The sequence below is a fragment of the Coturnix japonica genome, unplaced genomic scaffold (assembly GCF_054131305.1).
Source record: "Coturnix japonica strain WE unplaced genomic scaffold, WE-NBRP24 Scf121, whole genome shotgun sequence".
In the NCBI taxonomy this organism is placed as follows: Eukaryota; Metazoa; Chordata; class Aves; order Galliformes; family Phasianidae; genus Coturnix; species Coturnix japonica.
The window spans coordinates 58756-73897 of record NW_028189024.1 but is presented as its reverse complement, the minus strand read 5'-3'; the positions used below and the strand labels follow the sequence as shown (position 1 = coordinate 73897).

The 15142-nt window shown below is 61.4% G+C and overlaps 2 protein-coding genes across 5 annotated transcripts; both read left to right on the top strand.

Annotated features, from left to right (window-relative positions):
* Positions 1-1184: 1184 nt before the first annotated feature.
* Positions 1185-5702, top strand: NEMP1 (nuclear envelope integral membrane protein 1). The gene is made up of 9 exons (XM_015887076.3): positions 1185-1281; positions 1966-2117; positions 2209-2428; positions 2666-2738; positions 2992-3085; positions 3242-3356; positions 3602-3827; positions 4029-4202; positions 4374-5702. The coding sequence occupies exons 1-9, from the start codon at positions 1188-1190 to the stop codon at positions 4555-4557; spliced, it is 1332 nt and encodes a 443-aa protein (XP_015742562.2). The 5' UTR covers positions 1185-1187; the 3' UTR covers positions 4558-5702.
* A 178-nt stretch (positions 5703-5880) lies between these two features.
* MYO1A (myosin IA) lies at positions 5881-13987 on the top strand. 4 transcript variants are annotated; one of them, XM_085535440.1, is made up of 29 exons: positions 5881-6089; positions 6687-6854; positions 7433-7548; positions 7663-7757; positions 7828-7932; positions 8022-8068; positions 8149-8212; positions 8320-8418; positions 8503-8606; positions 8688-8835; positions 8919-9037; positions 9114-9200; positions 9285-9350; positions 9441-9545; positions 9760-9822; positions 9944-10144; positions 10397-10623; positions 10706-10906; positions 10990-11083; positions 11217-11366; positions 11453-11521; positions 11743-11829; positions 12069-12143; positions 12241-12375; positions 12467-12573; positions 12662-12794; positions 12876-13028; positions 13402-13529; positions 13739-13987. In XM_085535440.1, exons 2-29 carry the CDS (start codon positions 6732-6734, stop codon positions 13860-13862), a joined length of 3225 nt encoding a protein of 1074 aa, XP_085391566.1. In that variant the 5' UTR covers positions 5881-6089; positions 6687-6731; the 3' UTR covers positions 13863-13987. The 4 variants fall into 4 exon arrangements, with proteins under 4 accessions (XP_085391566.1, XP_085391567.1, XP_085391568.1 ...); XM_085535442.1 differs by having other exon boundaries at positions 5901-6089; positions 6712-6854; XM_085535443.1 differs by lacking the exon at positions 5881-6089 and adding an exon at positions 6394-6483 and having other exon boundaries at positions 6712-6854.
* Positions 13988-15142: the final 1155 nt, after the last annotated feature.

Below are 15142 nucleotides of genomic sequence, written 5' to 3'. Positions count from 1 at the left end.
CGAACCGGGACGGAGGGAGCGGCTGCGAGCAGGGCGGAACCGGGGGGTCCCGTCGGGCAGAGCAACGTGAAGACACGGGGGTTGGGGGTCCCGGGCAGGGGCTCGAGCAACCGGAGCCTACGGGGGGTGGGGGGGACGGACCCCGTATGTGAGTGGGATCACGGCTGTCACCGTGTCGGTGCCACCTCCCGGTTATGGGATCGCAGCCGGGTCCGGGCACCGGGTTGGGGGGGGCTTCAGAGCGAGCAGCCCCGGGACTGAGCGGGTCCGGTTCGGTTCGGTGGGAGGGGAGGAATTTTTCATCGCCCCCCCCCCATCCTGAGCCCGGCTCTATTTATACCGAGCCGGCGCCGCCGCCCCCGCGGCCCCTGCCCCGCGTGGGGGGGGGGGGACACGACAGCGCCGCGTTCCGGAGCCGTCGGGGGGAGGTGGGGGGGGTCCCGTTCGGAACAGCCCATATAGAGCCCATATAGAGCCCATATATTCCGAACCCCATATAGAGCCCATATATTCCGAACCCCCTATAGACCCCCCCCATGGCCATGCAGTCCCAACCCCCCCCCCCCCCCCCCTCGGTCCGGCCGCCCCCGTTTGACGCACATCCTCCACCCACGGACCCGCCGCTTCCCGGCTCCGCCGCCCACGACCCGGGGGGGCCGCCCGAGCCCGACCCGCCCACGGAGCCGAGAGCCCAAGGGATGGGGGGGGGTTAAAGCACAGCCCGGGATCCAACCCGCCCCTCCTGAGCCCCCCCCCCCCATGTTGGGGGTCCCAATGAGCATCGCGCTGCCCTGCCCCGCTGAGGACCCCCCCCCCACGCAAACAACGAGGTGCCGCCTCCTGATAGGTGGAGGAGCTTGTCAATCAAGCCTGCTTGGTGGAGAGGGGAGGGAGAAACGATGCTGAGCGCTGATTGGTTGAGGTGGGTGTCTGTCAAGCTCGTTGCTAAGGCGGGGCTCGCGGTTGCTACGGTGTGGGATGGCTTCGGGAGCGAGTGGAGCACGTGGTGGAGTGTGGGTGGGGCTAAATCCACATCCTGCCTAGGCTGTGCTGATAGGTTGAGCGCGCTGTCAATCAACACCGCAGGAGACGAGAATCCCGTCACGGGTTGATGACGTCAGGCAAGCCTCGCTCTCTCATTGGGTGTTGTCCGTGGGGAAGCGGAAGCGGAAGTCGCCGGGAACGCCATGGCGGGAGGGATGAAAGCGGTGCCAATATGGCGGCGGGGCCTGGTCGTGTTTCTGCTGCTCCTCGTGCTGCCTCCTCCGCCGGGCGGGGCCGGTGAGCGGCGGGACGGTACAATGGGCCTTAATGGGCTGAGAGCGGCGGCCTATGGGGGCCTAAATGGAGTCATAGAGCGGCCATGAGCTGCGATACGGGCTTGAGAGGCCTCGGGTGGGGATGGGGGGGGGTTGGGGGCTGGTCTGGGTTAAGGGCTGGTGTGGGGCTGGGGGGGGTCCGGGGGGGATGGAGATGGAGATGGAGATGGGGAGGGGGGTTGAGGGTCCCGTGTTGGGGGTCCCATGTTTAGGGTCCCCGGTTAAGGGTTGGTCCGGGTTAAGGGCTGGTGTGGGGCTGGGGGGGAATGGGGTGGAGATGGGGGGGAGGTTGGGGGTCCCATGTTTAGGGTCCCAGGTTAAGGGCTGGTGTGGGGCTGGGGGGGATCCGGGGGGGATGGGGATGGGGGAAGGGAAGAGGAAGGAGGGGGGTGTTGAGGGTCCTGGGTTGGGGGTCTCAGGTTAAGGGCTGGTGTGGAGCTGGGGGGAACCAGGGGGGGGGGATGGTGATGGAGATGGGGGGGGTTGAGGGTCCCGTGTTGGGGGTCCTGGGTTAAGGGCTGGTCCTGCTCCATGTGCACAATGGGGGCCCTTTGGGGGGAGCAGCCTGCAATGGGGTGGGAGGAGGTTTGGGGGGGGTCTCGCATCGCTATTGTGTTAATTGTTCCTTCCTTTCTGTGCTGTGAAGGTGCCGGTGGGATGGGGACGGTGCTGGGGAAGGGGCTGGAGGAGGTGACCCCGCTGCAGGAGGGCTCCGTGTTCTGCCGTGACGCCTCCCATCATTTCTGCTACACCAACACACGCAGCCCCAGCTGGAAGGACATCTGGACCAGGATGCAGGTGAGGGGGGAAAGGAAAGGAGGGGAGGTGGGCTCTCATTGTACCATAGAGCTGAGCCCACCCCATGTGTGTTTTCTCCCCCCCCCCTTAGATCAGGGTGAACAGCAACCACATGATCCGCGTCACCCAGGTGGGCAGCGAGGAGGAGCTGAGGGAGCTGGAGGAATCCAAGGTTTGGAGCTTCCTCTCCTCGCTGCTGAAGGAGAAGCTGAACAGCACCAACATCGACGTGGATCTTTACAGCAACAAAACCTGCCTGAAGGTCGAGCTGCTGGAGGCTGGGACCAGATACTGCATCGTGCTGACCCGCTGTACGTCTGCTCTGTGCTCGGGCTGTGGGTCCTCCCATAAGGGACAGCAAGTTTGTTCTGCTGCATACAAAGAAAGATGGGTTTGTAGAGGAGGAACACTTCACTTCCTTGGGATAGAGAATAGGAGCACAGTGCACTTGACGGGGCTTAGCCTTGGGCATTGCCCCACCTTGCTTGCTGTCAGTGTATCAGGATGGAGCTTGCACTCCTCCTAACCTGGGTTTGTTCTCCTTCCAGGGTTTGACCCCAAACTGTTCCTGGTTTTCTTCCTGGGCCTGTTGTTGTTCTTCTGCGGGGACGTGCTAAGCAGGTGAGTGGCCTCCTGTCCCCTGTGAGCTGGATTTGCAGGCTGACTCCTTTGTGTGGGTGCAGAGTATTTCTATCAGTTTCTCTATGCCTTTGGGGCTGGCCAGGCCAGGCCTCACTCCATGAGCTTTATGGGGCTCTATGCAATTCCCTCATGGATGTTTGGGAACGTGGGGTGCCTTTCTGTTGGTTCCAGCCAGCAGATGTGCTTGTGCCCATCTTATAAGCTATGAAAATACCTTGTGTGATCTCTGCAGGAGCCAGCTCTTCTTCTATTCAGCTGGGATAAGCATTGGTTTGCTGGCCTCGCTGCTCATCCTCATCTACGTGATGTCCAAGGCCATGCCCAAGGTGAGCAGGGCTCTGGGTGATAGATTCCGTGGCCTTGTTGTGTTTGGTTGTGGGTTTGGCCTCACACAGAGCAGGGTGTAGAGCCTGAAGGGACGCAGCCATCAAGGCCTTCTGCCAACAGCCTCCCTTGATTGATTCTCTTGTTTCCTCTCCTAGAAAAGTCCTGTTTATTTCCTGCTGGTCGGAGGTTGGTCCTTTTCCCTTTACCTGCTTCAGCTGGTCTTCAAGAACCTGCGGGCGATATGCAAGTCCTATTGGCAGTACCTGTTAGGTAGGTGTGAGCTCTCAGACTTCACCACTCTACGTGGCTCCTTCCAGAGCTGCAGAACACTGCTGGGAAATGCTGGTACCTCCTGCTGTCCTCATTGCAGCTGATGCTGTTTTAGAGCTCCTAAAAGGGGGGGGAAACTGCAGCACCAGCTTTGACTGCAGCCCTATCAGGCGCTGCTCAGCATCTCCACGTTGGGGTGATGCCATGGGAGCCCCCCATGCCTGATTGCTCTGCTCCTCCTGCAGGTTACCTGCTGCTCATGGGCTTTGTGAGCTTTGGGGTGTGCTACAGGTATGGACCATTGGAGAATGAACGCAGCATCAACCTCCTCTCCTGGGCCCTGCAGCTTTTGGGCCTCGCTCTGATGTATTTGGGCATCCAGATCCGCCCCATCGCCCTGACCTTGGTGGTCGTCGCTTTCTGCACCAAGAACATAGACTACCCCCTGCAGTGGGTCTATGGTGTCTATAAGTGAGTGTTTGAAGCTGGCTCTCAGTTCCCAGGGCAGGGTGAGCTGCTTCACAATGCCTACATACATTACAAAGCTGGGGTGGGAATGCAGGGATGGTCTCTCTCAGGAGCAAGATGCAGAGGCTAAAGGGACACGCTCTGCTCCTAACCCTGCTCCTATGGGCCTAACCTGGGCAATAACTGGTGCCATTCTACTGCTAGGAGAATACAGAGTGCCCGGCTGGGGCCGACCCCCCCTCGCCTGCTGACTGAAGAGGAATATCGCATCCAGGGCGAAGTGGAGACACGCAAAGCCCTGGAGGAGCTTCGAAACTACTGCAGGAGCCCAGATTTCTCTGCCTGGACCGCAGTGTCCCGCATCCAGTCTCCTAAAAGGTAACACCCCCTGGAGGTGAGGACACCAACCTGGTTTGAAAGCTCATATCTGCTCCGTGCTGCCACCTGTGGCTTAAGGGAAAAGGAGGCTCAGAGCACTCAGAGTCTTTCCCTCATGCCAGGACACTCAGAGGTAACAACACGCTTCATTTCTTTGCTGCTTCTTCCCAGGTTTGCTGAGTTTGTGGGTGGTGCCTCCCACCTCACGGCCAGCGAGGTGTCCTTCCACGAGCAGGAATACGGCCTGGGGGGGGTGTTCGTTGAGGAGCAGCTCTTTGAGGAGGATGAGGAGGAAGATTTTCTCTATGGAGAGGCAGCACGTGGCCTCACAACTCACCTGAGTGCTGCTGATTGAGGTCAGCTGCCCCACAACCACCAGGGCAAGTAGCAGAACTGCTGTGGTTTCTCACTTTCCCGTGCCCAAAACCCTTCTATACAGGGCTGAGCTGTGCCCAGCACTTCCAATCCCACCCCAAGGTGGGCTGCTGCAAGCCTGGCTCTGCTGCAGAGATGCGAGGAAGATGAATGGAGCTGATTTTACCCTGCCCAACTGAGGCACAAAAAGCTTTTCCCACTGCAGCTCTTACTGGCAGAAGGGTTGCAGGGAGCTGACCCAGTTGGGGACACTGGTCCTGACTGGAGGTGGATTGGAGCTATCCCGGCTCTTGGTGTATTTGCTTGTGGTGCTCAAATGATAGGGGCTTCCTATGGGGGATAGGGGCTTCCTATGGGGCTCACTGAGCCCCGTGCCCCCATTGCTGCTGCTGTGGGGGTCAGGAGGAGCCCCCCTGCTCTGCTCTGGGTGCCCACACCCTTTTCCTGCCAAGGGCATCTCTGCCTTTTAGGGTGTGGATGGAGCAAAAGGTCCATCTCACATACACGGCCCCACGGGGATGACACGTTCATAAGGGGGACTTTGAACCTCTCCTGACAGTACCTGCGTGCTCAGCACCTGCCTGCTGCCAGGCTGCTCACCAAAGGTGCCAGAGGGCTCCAGCTGTGACCCTGCCTTGTTTTAATACCAAAAAACCCCCCCGTGCTTCATAGAGACGCAGCTCTGAGGGTCCCTCTGGCTCATTGCAGAGCTCAAGGAACACTTGTGATGGTGCCTGTGATACAGCTCCTGTGATACGGGTCCTGTGATATGGGTCCTGCTCCCATGGCTGGGAGCATTTGCTGCTCTCTGCTTTCAACCCTCTGCCCCCAGGGCTTCCCCACCACGCAGGGTGGGAGCTTTGCTGATATCAGGACAAAGCTCGAGCATAGCGGGGATGCCCCCAATCTATGCAATGTCTGAGCAATAAACCTGCCCTCCTGCAGCTTTACTGCCCTCCTGCTGCTGCCCCTGGCTTTGCTGTCCATTTCAGACCCAGCTTTTCCTCCCTTGCCCCCGCTGCTTCGGCACAAGCAGCCCCTATAGGTGCATCCATCCCATCCATTTAATGTGATTAACGCCGACTGATGTTGATTGTATTTTATAATAAAACTCTATTTTCACCACGTTTGTTCTGTTCCCCTTCGCCCACCGCGGTTCCCTTTGCTGGCAGCCCAGGACCCGACTTCATCCCGGGAGTGGCTGCTGCCATCCCTGTACCTTGCCCCGGTTTCCCGGAGCCCCTGGAGGAAGCTCCTTTTGTTTGCTCGGCCACAATTACGTTTCTCTTCTCTTTCCTGCTGCTGGGAGGCGGCAGCGCTGCGGGCCGGGACCCCGCACAGAACCGGGAGCGTTGGTTCGGAGCTGCTCCGTGCCTCAGTTTCCCTGCCCCGAGGGAGGGCTCTGGGCCCCCGCCCCTTCGTGGGCCGGACGGGTCCAACCCCAGTTCGGGTCCTGGCCCGTTGGCAGCCCCGGTTCGGCCACTCCCGCAGCCGGCGTCCCGCGAACCGCAGGTGAGAACCGACCCATCGCTCCTGGCCGGGGGTACCGAGCCCTATGGGGGGGTTTGGGGGGGCTGGGAGGTGGCACACGGGGACCCCGAGCCTCGGCCCCACAGGGAATCAAGGGGCTGCCCCGGTGCTGCGCGGGGCTCCGGCCTCAACCCCCCCCTTCCACCGTCGGGGCTCCCCGTGCCGCTCCCGGCTCGGAGGACGCTGCAGCCCCCACCCGTGGGGTCTCGGCCGGCCCCGCTCTGATCGACGGCTGCTGCCACCGCCCCCCCCTCACAACACCCCGCCCCGTCACCCCCCGCCCGTGAACTTTCCCCGGCCCCGACGGCAGGGCTGGGTTTACAGCCCCGGGCAGGTGAAGGTGAAGCGGGGCTGAAGGTCGCGGGGAACGAACCAGGTGAGGGCGGGGGTTGGGCGGAGCTGAGACCCCCTCGGGCCTCCCCCAGCCCCAAGTTCAGCTCCCCACGGCCCGGAAGGAGGGAGGAAGCGGAGGCTGAATTCATCCCAGCCCCAAGAATAGGGTCCAGGTGTCCCCGCTTCCTGCCGGCTCCGCGCTGCCCTGGAGCCTCTGTGAGCCTCGAACGGGGGGGGGGTACCCAGGGCAGCCCCCATCGTTCTGCCCCAGGCACCGCGCAGCCCCCGGCCATGGAAGCCACCACGTCTCTGCTGGATGCTGCGGCCGTCGGGGATCTGGTGATGCTGGACCCACTCACCGAGGAGTCCCTGCTCCGAACCCTGCAGGAGAGATTCAGCAGAGAGGAGATTTACGTGGGCATCGGGATGTGGGGATGGGGCGGGGGGTATGGGGGTAAAGGGGGGGTACGGGGTCTGGGATGGGGAGCAGGGATGGATATGGGGTCTGCGATGGGGAGAAAATATGGGATTTGGGGTCAAGGATGGGGAGAAGGGTGGATACAGGGTCTGAGATGGGGAGAGGGATGGATATGGGATCTGGAATGGGGAACAGAGGTATATGTGGGGTGTGGGATGGGGGGCACAGATGGGTATGGGGTCTGGGATGGGAATCAGGGATGGATATGGGGTCTGGAATGAGGAACAGAGGTATATGTGGGGTGTGGGAGGGGGGGCACAGATGGGTATGGGGTCTGGGATGGGAATCAGGGATGGATATGGGGTCTGGGATGGGGAACAGAGGTATATATGGGGTGTGGGATGAGGGGCACAGATGGGGTATGAGGTCTGGCTTGAGGAGGTGGGATGTGTATGAGGTCTGGGATGGGGATCAGGGTTTGGGGTGGGGATGAGGGGTGGATATGGGGTCTGGGATGGAGTGGGAGCAGAGTGCTCTGCCCTGGCCCTGCACACACACCGCTGTTCACCCATAGACGTACATTGGGGAGGTGGTGATCTCAGTGAACCCCTACAAACCGCTGCCCATCTACACCCCCGAGAAGGTGGAGGAGTATCACAACTGCAACTTCTTTGCTGTGAAACCCCACATGTGAGCACACAGACGCTGTTAACCCTTGGTCCTAACAAAGCTCCTTATTTCCACACACCCCCCCCCAGCACTCAGATCCCCCCCAGCCCCTTTCTGAGCCCCATTTACCCACAGTTACGCCATTGCTGATGATGCTTATTGCTCACTACGGGATCGGGACCGGGACCAATGCATCCTTATCACTGGTGAAAGCGGAGCTGGAAAGACAGGTAGGGTGGGCTGGGGGCTGTGGGATGGAGGGGGGGGTCTGCAGTCCCAGCATTGACACCCCCATTGCAGAGGCCAGCAAGCTGGTGATGTCCTACGTGGCAGCTGTGAGCAGCAAAGGGGAGGAGGTGGACAAAGTGAAGGAGCAGCTGCTTCAATCCAACCCTGTGCTGGAGGGTGAGTGCCCCATATACATCCCAGGACTCCCCCCCCCCAATTTGTACTGCCCTGTGCTGTATAACCCCCATCATCATCCTCCTTCACAGCCTTTGGGAACGCCAAAACCATCCGCAATGACAACTCCTCCCGATTTGTGAGTGAACAGGGAGGGGGGGGGTGTATGGGAGAGGGGACCCCCCCCTTATGCCCACTCACCCCATCCCCATCCCTCAGGGCAAATACATGGACGTGGAGTTTGACTTCAAGGGAGATCCACTGGGAGGGGTCATCAGTAACTGTCAGTGCTGCTCTACCCCCCCCCAACAAATCTCAGCCCACCCCCTGTGCTGAATTACACTCATACACCCCCCCCCCTCCCCCCCTGCCCCCCTTCAACCCTCATAGATCTGCTGGAGAAATCCCGCATCGTCCGCCACGTGAAGGGAGAGAGGAACTTCCACATCTTCTACCAGCTGCTGGCGGGGGGCTCAGCGCAGCTGCTCCGTATGTCCCAGCATGGCTCTATGGGGCTGGGGGGGGGGTCGTGTCTGGGGGCTGTGGCTGATTTTCCTTCACCCCCCCCCCTAGAACAGCTGAAGCTGCGCCCAGACTGCAGCCATTACAGTTACCTGAACCATGAGAAGTCAGTGCTGCCCGGCATGGACGATGCAGCCAACTTCCGTGCCATGCAGGTATAGGGGCACGACCCCCCATCTCCCCCCCCCACCAACACCCCATGGCTGCCCCCAAACCCCCCCTTGTCCCCCCCCCAGGATGCGATGGCCATCATTGGCTTCACCCCTGCTGAAGTGACGGCGCTGCTGGAGGTGACGGCTGTGGTGCTTAAACTGGGCAACGTGAAGCTGAGCAGCTGCTTCCAGGCGAGCGGGATGGAGGCATCCAGCATTGCAGAGCCACGGGGTATGTGGGGTGGGGGGGTAAGATGGGATGGGACCCCCCCTCTATGACCTCCCTACACCCCAGCATGGCTTTGTCCCGCTCAGAGCTGCAGGAGATCAGCCAACTGATCGGGCTGGACCCCAACACCCTGGAGCAGGCGCTGTGCTCACGCACTGTGAAGGTGCGGGATGAGAGTGTCCTGACTGCGCTCAGCGTCTCCCAGGTGAGCAGGGATGTCCCTTCCCATCCCCCCCCCTCCCACCCCGGGACCCCCTGTGAGCCCCCTCCCCTCTCCCCAGGGTTATTATGGCCGCGATGCCCTGGCCAAGAACATCTACAGCCGCTTGTTTGACTGGCTGGTGAACCGCATCAACACCAGCATCCAGGTGAGCCCCCAGGTGACCCCACAGCCTTATGCTGACCCCCCCCCAACCTTAGTATGGATGTGGCTCAGGCTCTCTGTGCCCCAGGTGAAGCCAGGCATGCAGAGGAAGGTGATGGGAGTCCTGGATATCTACGGCTTTGAGATCTTCCAGGTGAGGGGCAGCAGGAGGGGTGCGGGGTTGGGGGGCTGCAGGGTGGGGTTTTTCGACTCAGAGCTGCTATCTGGATGGCTTATCTCATAGGACAACGGCTTCGAGCAGTTCATCATCAACTACTGCAACGAGAAGCTGCAGCAGATCTTCATCCTGATGACGCTGAAGGAGGAACAGGAGGAATATGTCCGAGAGGTAACGCTGACCCCAAAGGGATTCAATGGGATGGGGAAGCGCCGCAGACGGCCCCATAGCGCGTCCCTTCCTCGCCGCCCCCCACCGGGAGAGCGACTCAATGGCAGGAAGGCAGGGAGGGATTTGGGATCCCCGTCTCCGAGGCCGGACGTCCGCTTCCTGCCCTACACCTACAGGGGTGCCCTGTTAGTGCGTGACCCCCCTCTGCTCCCAGGGCATCCAATGGACCCCGGTGGAGTTTTTTGACAACACCATCATCTGCGACCTCATCGAGAACGTGAGTTCCTGCCCCCACTGTGGGGTCAACGTGTCCTGAAGTGGCTCAATGGGGCCGATGCTCCGTGCAAGGGTATTTTGGGGTGGGCTGGGGGTGATGCTGTCCCCCCCCCATGGCACAGAGCAAGGTTGGGATCCTGGCTATGCTGGATGAGGAGTGCTTGAGGCCCGGCACAGTGAATGAGGACACCTTCATCACCAAACTGAACCAGATCTTTGCCTCCCACAAACGCTACGAGAGCAAAGAGACGTTGAACGCCAAACACGTCACCGACGTCAGCCTGCCGCTGCGCTGCTTCCGCATCCACCACTATGCTGGGAAGGTGCAGGGCAACCACAGCCCCATCCCTGGGGACAAGCAGGGCACCCAGCCCTCATCCCAGCCTTCCTATGGGGCTGGGGCTTACAATAGCCATGCTCCCACCCCGCTGACCCTAACCCAGCCCTCATCCCAGCCTTCCTATGGGGCTGGGGCCACACGCTGGCCATGCTCCCACCCCGCTGACCCTAACCCAGCCCTCTTCACGGCCTTCCTATGGGGCTGGGGCACACGCTGACCCTTCTCCCATCCCCAGGTGACCTACAACGTGACGGGCTTCATTGAGAAGAACAACGACCTGCTGTTCCGTGACCTGTCCCAGGCCATGTGGGCAGCCCGGCACACTCTGCTGCGTTCCCTCTTCCCCGAGGGCGACCCCCAGAGACCCTCCCTCAAACTGCCCCCCACCACCGGCTCCCAGTTCAAAGCATCCGTGGCGACTCTAATGAAGAACCTTTACTCCAAGAACCCCAACTACATCAGGTAGTGCTCGGCCAGACCACGTGTATGAGGCACACAGCGGGACCCCCCCATGCCCACCATTGCCCCTTGCTTCCCCCCCCAGGTGCATCAAACCCAATGACACCAAGACAGCGATGCGCTTCACTCCGGACCTGGTGCTGGCTCAGGTGCGTTACCTGGGGCTGATGGAGAACGTGAGGGTACGACGTGCAGGTTACGCCTTCCGTCAGCTCTACCAGCCCTTCCTAAACCGCTACAAGATGCTGAGCAGGAAGACCTGGCCCCATTGGATGGGCAGTGACAGGTCAGGATGGGGTGGAGGGGGTGGCACATCCTGCAGCCCCATAGCTGTGGGGTGCAGGGTCTGAGCAGCCCTATGTGCTACAGGGAGGGCACTGAGGTGCTGCTGGCAGAGCTGAAGTTCCCCCCAGAGGAGCTGGCTTATGGCCACACCAAAATCTTCATCCGATCACCACGAACTGTAAGTGTGGGGCTGGGGATCCTGGCTGGGGAGAATGGGGTGAACCCAGCTCTGAGCCCCATAAGTCCCTGCTCTGAGCCCCCTCGGGGGTCCCTGGGTGATATCACAGCCCTCATTGCTGCCCCATCCGCAGCTCTTTGACCTGGAGAAGCGGCGGCAGCTGCGCGTGGCTGAGCTGGTCACCCTCATCCAGAAGATGTTCCGTGGTTGGCACTGCAGGAAGCATTACCAGCTGATGCGCAAGAGCCAGATCCTCATCTCTGCATGGTTCCGTGGCCACGCCGTGAGTGGGGGGTCCTGGCTGTGCCCTTCCCCATTCACCCCTGGGTTGGGGGTCCTTGGTTGTGACCCCCTATGCTCCCCCCGTAGCAAAGGAACAGGTACAAGCAGATGAAGCGCTCGGTGCTGCTGCTGCAGGCGTATGCACGGGGCTGGCAGGTGAGCACTGTGCTCTATGGGGCATATGGGGCCACACTATGGGGCAGTGATGCTGTGGGGCTGGGGGGCCGGGGGGGGTCCTGCTCCCCCCAGGACCGTCTCACCCCATCTCCCTCTATCTCTCCTGCTTTTCTCCCTTTCTCTCCTCTCGCTCACTATGTGTGTTGGTGTTTCCCTCTCCTCCTTTGGGCTCTTTGGTTGTTCTGCCTTTCCCTCTGCAGTCCCGTCGGCTCCTTCGGGAGCTGAAGGTTCAGCGCCGCCGTCATTTGGCCGCCAGCACCATTTCTGCATATTGGAAAGGGTATCAGGTAATGGGGCGAGCCCCACTGCGGGGCCGTGCACCCCTCAGCTCCTCTGTCCTGCTGTCCTGCTGTGTCCGGGGCTGTCTGTCTGTCCACCCTGGCTCTGCCCACCCTGTCGGGGCAGGGCTGTATGGGGAGGATATGGGGGGGAGGAGGACAGGGGGTGGGCACATCCAATGGGGATCATGGTGGGAAGGGGTCCCTCCTGCCATGGGGTCCCACTTATATCCCATTGTTGCCCCCAGACCCGCAGGATGTACCGCCGCTATTTCCGCTCCGATGCCCGCACGCGTCTGTCCAACTTCATCTACCGGCGGCTGGTGAGCTCCAATGGGTCCATTGCCTTCCTGCCCCCCCATTGCTGTACACAGGGACCCCCCCCCCTTACCCTGTGTCCCTCCTCTCCCCCATCCCCAGGTGCAGAAATACCTCATAGGGCTGAAGAAGAACCTCCCCCCGATGGCGGTGCTGGATCGGACCTGGCCCCCCGCACCCTATAAGTTCCTGTCTGATGCCAACCAGGAGCTGAAGGGCATCTTCTACCGCTGGAAGGTGGGGTTGGTGTTGGGGTCCCTTCATCCCCACAGCAATGGGGGGGTTTGTTGGCACTGCATCACCCTGACCCCCCCCCATATCTATGCAGTGCAAGAAGTACCGTGAGCAGCTGACCCCGCAGCAGCGTGCCATGCTGCAGGCCAAGCTGTGCGCCAGCGAGCTGTTCAAGGACAAGAAGGCGCTGTATGCACAGAGGTGCGGCCATACACTATGGGCTGAAGGGGGGTGGGTAGAATATGGGGGTCTCAACTGATCTCCCCCCCCTCCCCAATTCAACCCGCAGCCTGCAGCAGCCCTTCCGTGGTGAATACCTGGGCCTGACCCAGAACCGCAAGTACCAAAAGCTGCAGGAGGTGGCCAAGGATAAATTGGTGATGGCCGAGGCCGTGCAGAAAGTGAACAGAGCCAATGGGAAGGTGAGTCCCATCCCTGACGGGACGGGGGTTGGATGGGGGTATAGGGGGTATAGGGCTGCTCTGACCCCCCCCAACCCACAGACGGTGCCTCGGCTGCTGCTGCTCACCAAGGAGCACCTGGTTCTGGCTGACCCCAAAGCGGCGCAGCCCAAAATGGTGCTGAGCCTCAGCGACATCCGCGGAGCCTCCGTCAGCCGCTTCTCCGACGGGCTCCTGGCGCTGCACCTCAAGGAGGTAACGGAGACACGTGGAGTGGGGGGGGGGCACTGTGCTGAGCCTAACCCTAACCCCCCCATCACCACCTCCAACCGCCCACCATCTGCCTACAAACTGCCACCCCCCGCCCCACAGACATCCAATGCTGGGGGTAAAGGAGGTCCTAACCCTAACCCTAACCAACCCTAACCCCCCCATCACCACCTCCAACTCCCCCCCATCCGCCTCTAAACTGCCCCCCCCCGCCCCACAGACATCCACTGCTGGGGGTAAAGGAGGTCCTAACCCTAACCCTAACCCTAACCCTAACCCTAACCAACCCTAACCCCCCCCCCCCCCCCACCTCCAACCCCCCCCCCATCTGCCTACAAACTGCCCCCCCACCCCACAGACGTCCACTGCTGGGGGTAAAGGCGACCTCCTGCTGGTGAGCCCCCACCTCATCGAGCTGGTCACCCGCCTCCATCAGACCCTGCTGGACTCCACCGCGCAGGCGCTGCCGCTCAGCATCGCCGACCAGTATGAGGGGATTTGGGGGGGGGTCGTGGGTTGGATTTTTGGGGGGGGGGTCGTGGTCTAAATGGGTGTTTCTAGAAGGTGTGGCCGGACAGGCTGCTCATTGGGCAGCATGAAGGTGTGATAAAGGGGCGGGGGCAGATTGGTGGCAGCTCATTGGGCAGCAGGAGGGGGCGTGCCCCCCCCCAGCCCACCCCCCCATCTCCCCCCAGGTTCTCCACGCGGTTCCCTAAAGGCGACGTCGCCGTCACGGTGGTGGAATCGGCCAAAGGCAGCAGCGATGTCCCGGTCTGTAAGAAGAAAGGCAGCCACAAGATGGAGATCCTGGTGCACTGAGACGGGGGGGGGATAGAAAGTGGGGGGGGGGGGGCAGCGGAACGACCCCTCCCACTGTCACCCCATTAAACGTGTTCCTGTGTACTTGGGGGCTGTCACAGAGCGCTGCCCCCCTCCCCATTGCATTGCAGGGTTGGGAGTGGGATGCGGCTCAGAGCACAGCACAGAGTTGTGTGTGTCCCCCCTCCCGTCCCCCCCCCCCCCGGTGCTTTCCCTGCCGTCTGATTGCAGGCAGCTCTCGGCTGCGCCATGATTGGAAAGGCCCCAAATTGCGGCCACTTTTCCCATTAAATGAGCACACACAGCCTGCAGCCAAGGAGCAATTTCAGCCTGGATGGCTCTGCAATCCCCATTCCCCCCCCCACAAACCTCCACCCCAAACACAAGACCCCACTTCCCCCCCCTGCAGCCCCCACACCACCCATAGGAACCCACAGCTGCAGCTCCAGTCCTGGGGGTCCCTATACAGCCCCCATCCCTCCCCATTTCCTTTTCTCTCCTGCACACGTCAGGCTGTGGGAGTGGGATTGAGGCTGTGGGAGTGGGATTGAGGCTGTGGGAGTGGGATTGAGGCTGTGGGAGTGGGATTGAGGCTGTGGGATCGGGATCTCTCCCATCCCCACACGTCACCCTGGTTCTCTATCAGAGCTGACAGCTCCAGGTCACGTCAGCAGCTCCCAGGTGGGGCCGAGTCGTGCACGTGGGGGGGGCACGTGCGTGTGCAGGGACATCTCAGGCTCTAAAGCCCCCCCCCCTCCCCATGCCCTCACCCCCCTGTTGTTCTACATCACCTCCCAGCACGGGGACCCACCGCCCATAGATGGAGAGGGGCAGTAAACAAGCCCGGGGCACCGCTGTGCTTCGCGGCTGTTTCGCGCCCGGCACCACACAAGTAGGTGTTATTAATTAATTAGGCCGGTTCTGGCCAGGCTCCGATTTAATTAACATCCCCGGCTTTGCAGATGCTGCCCTGCCCCGGGCGGCGCTGCCACGTGAGCAGCTGAAATCCTGCTACCATCCCATGGGGTCTGCAACTCACCCCCGTGCAGGGCTCCCCCCACCCCATAGACCCCAGTTAGGGGGTAGGGATGGGGGCTTTCAGAGGGGGCTGAGCCCAACTATGGGCCCCATAGACCCCCAGTCTGTGCGGCTGTGGGGCAGGGATGGGGGCGTTCAGAGGGGGCTGAGCCCAACTATGGGCCTGGGGTCACACACAGGGGGATGGAGGGGATATATGGCCAGAGATGGGGCCATGGCTCCAGGTGGGTTGGGATGGGGGC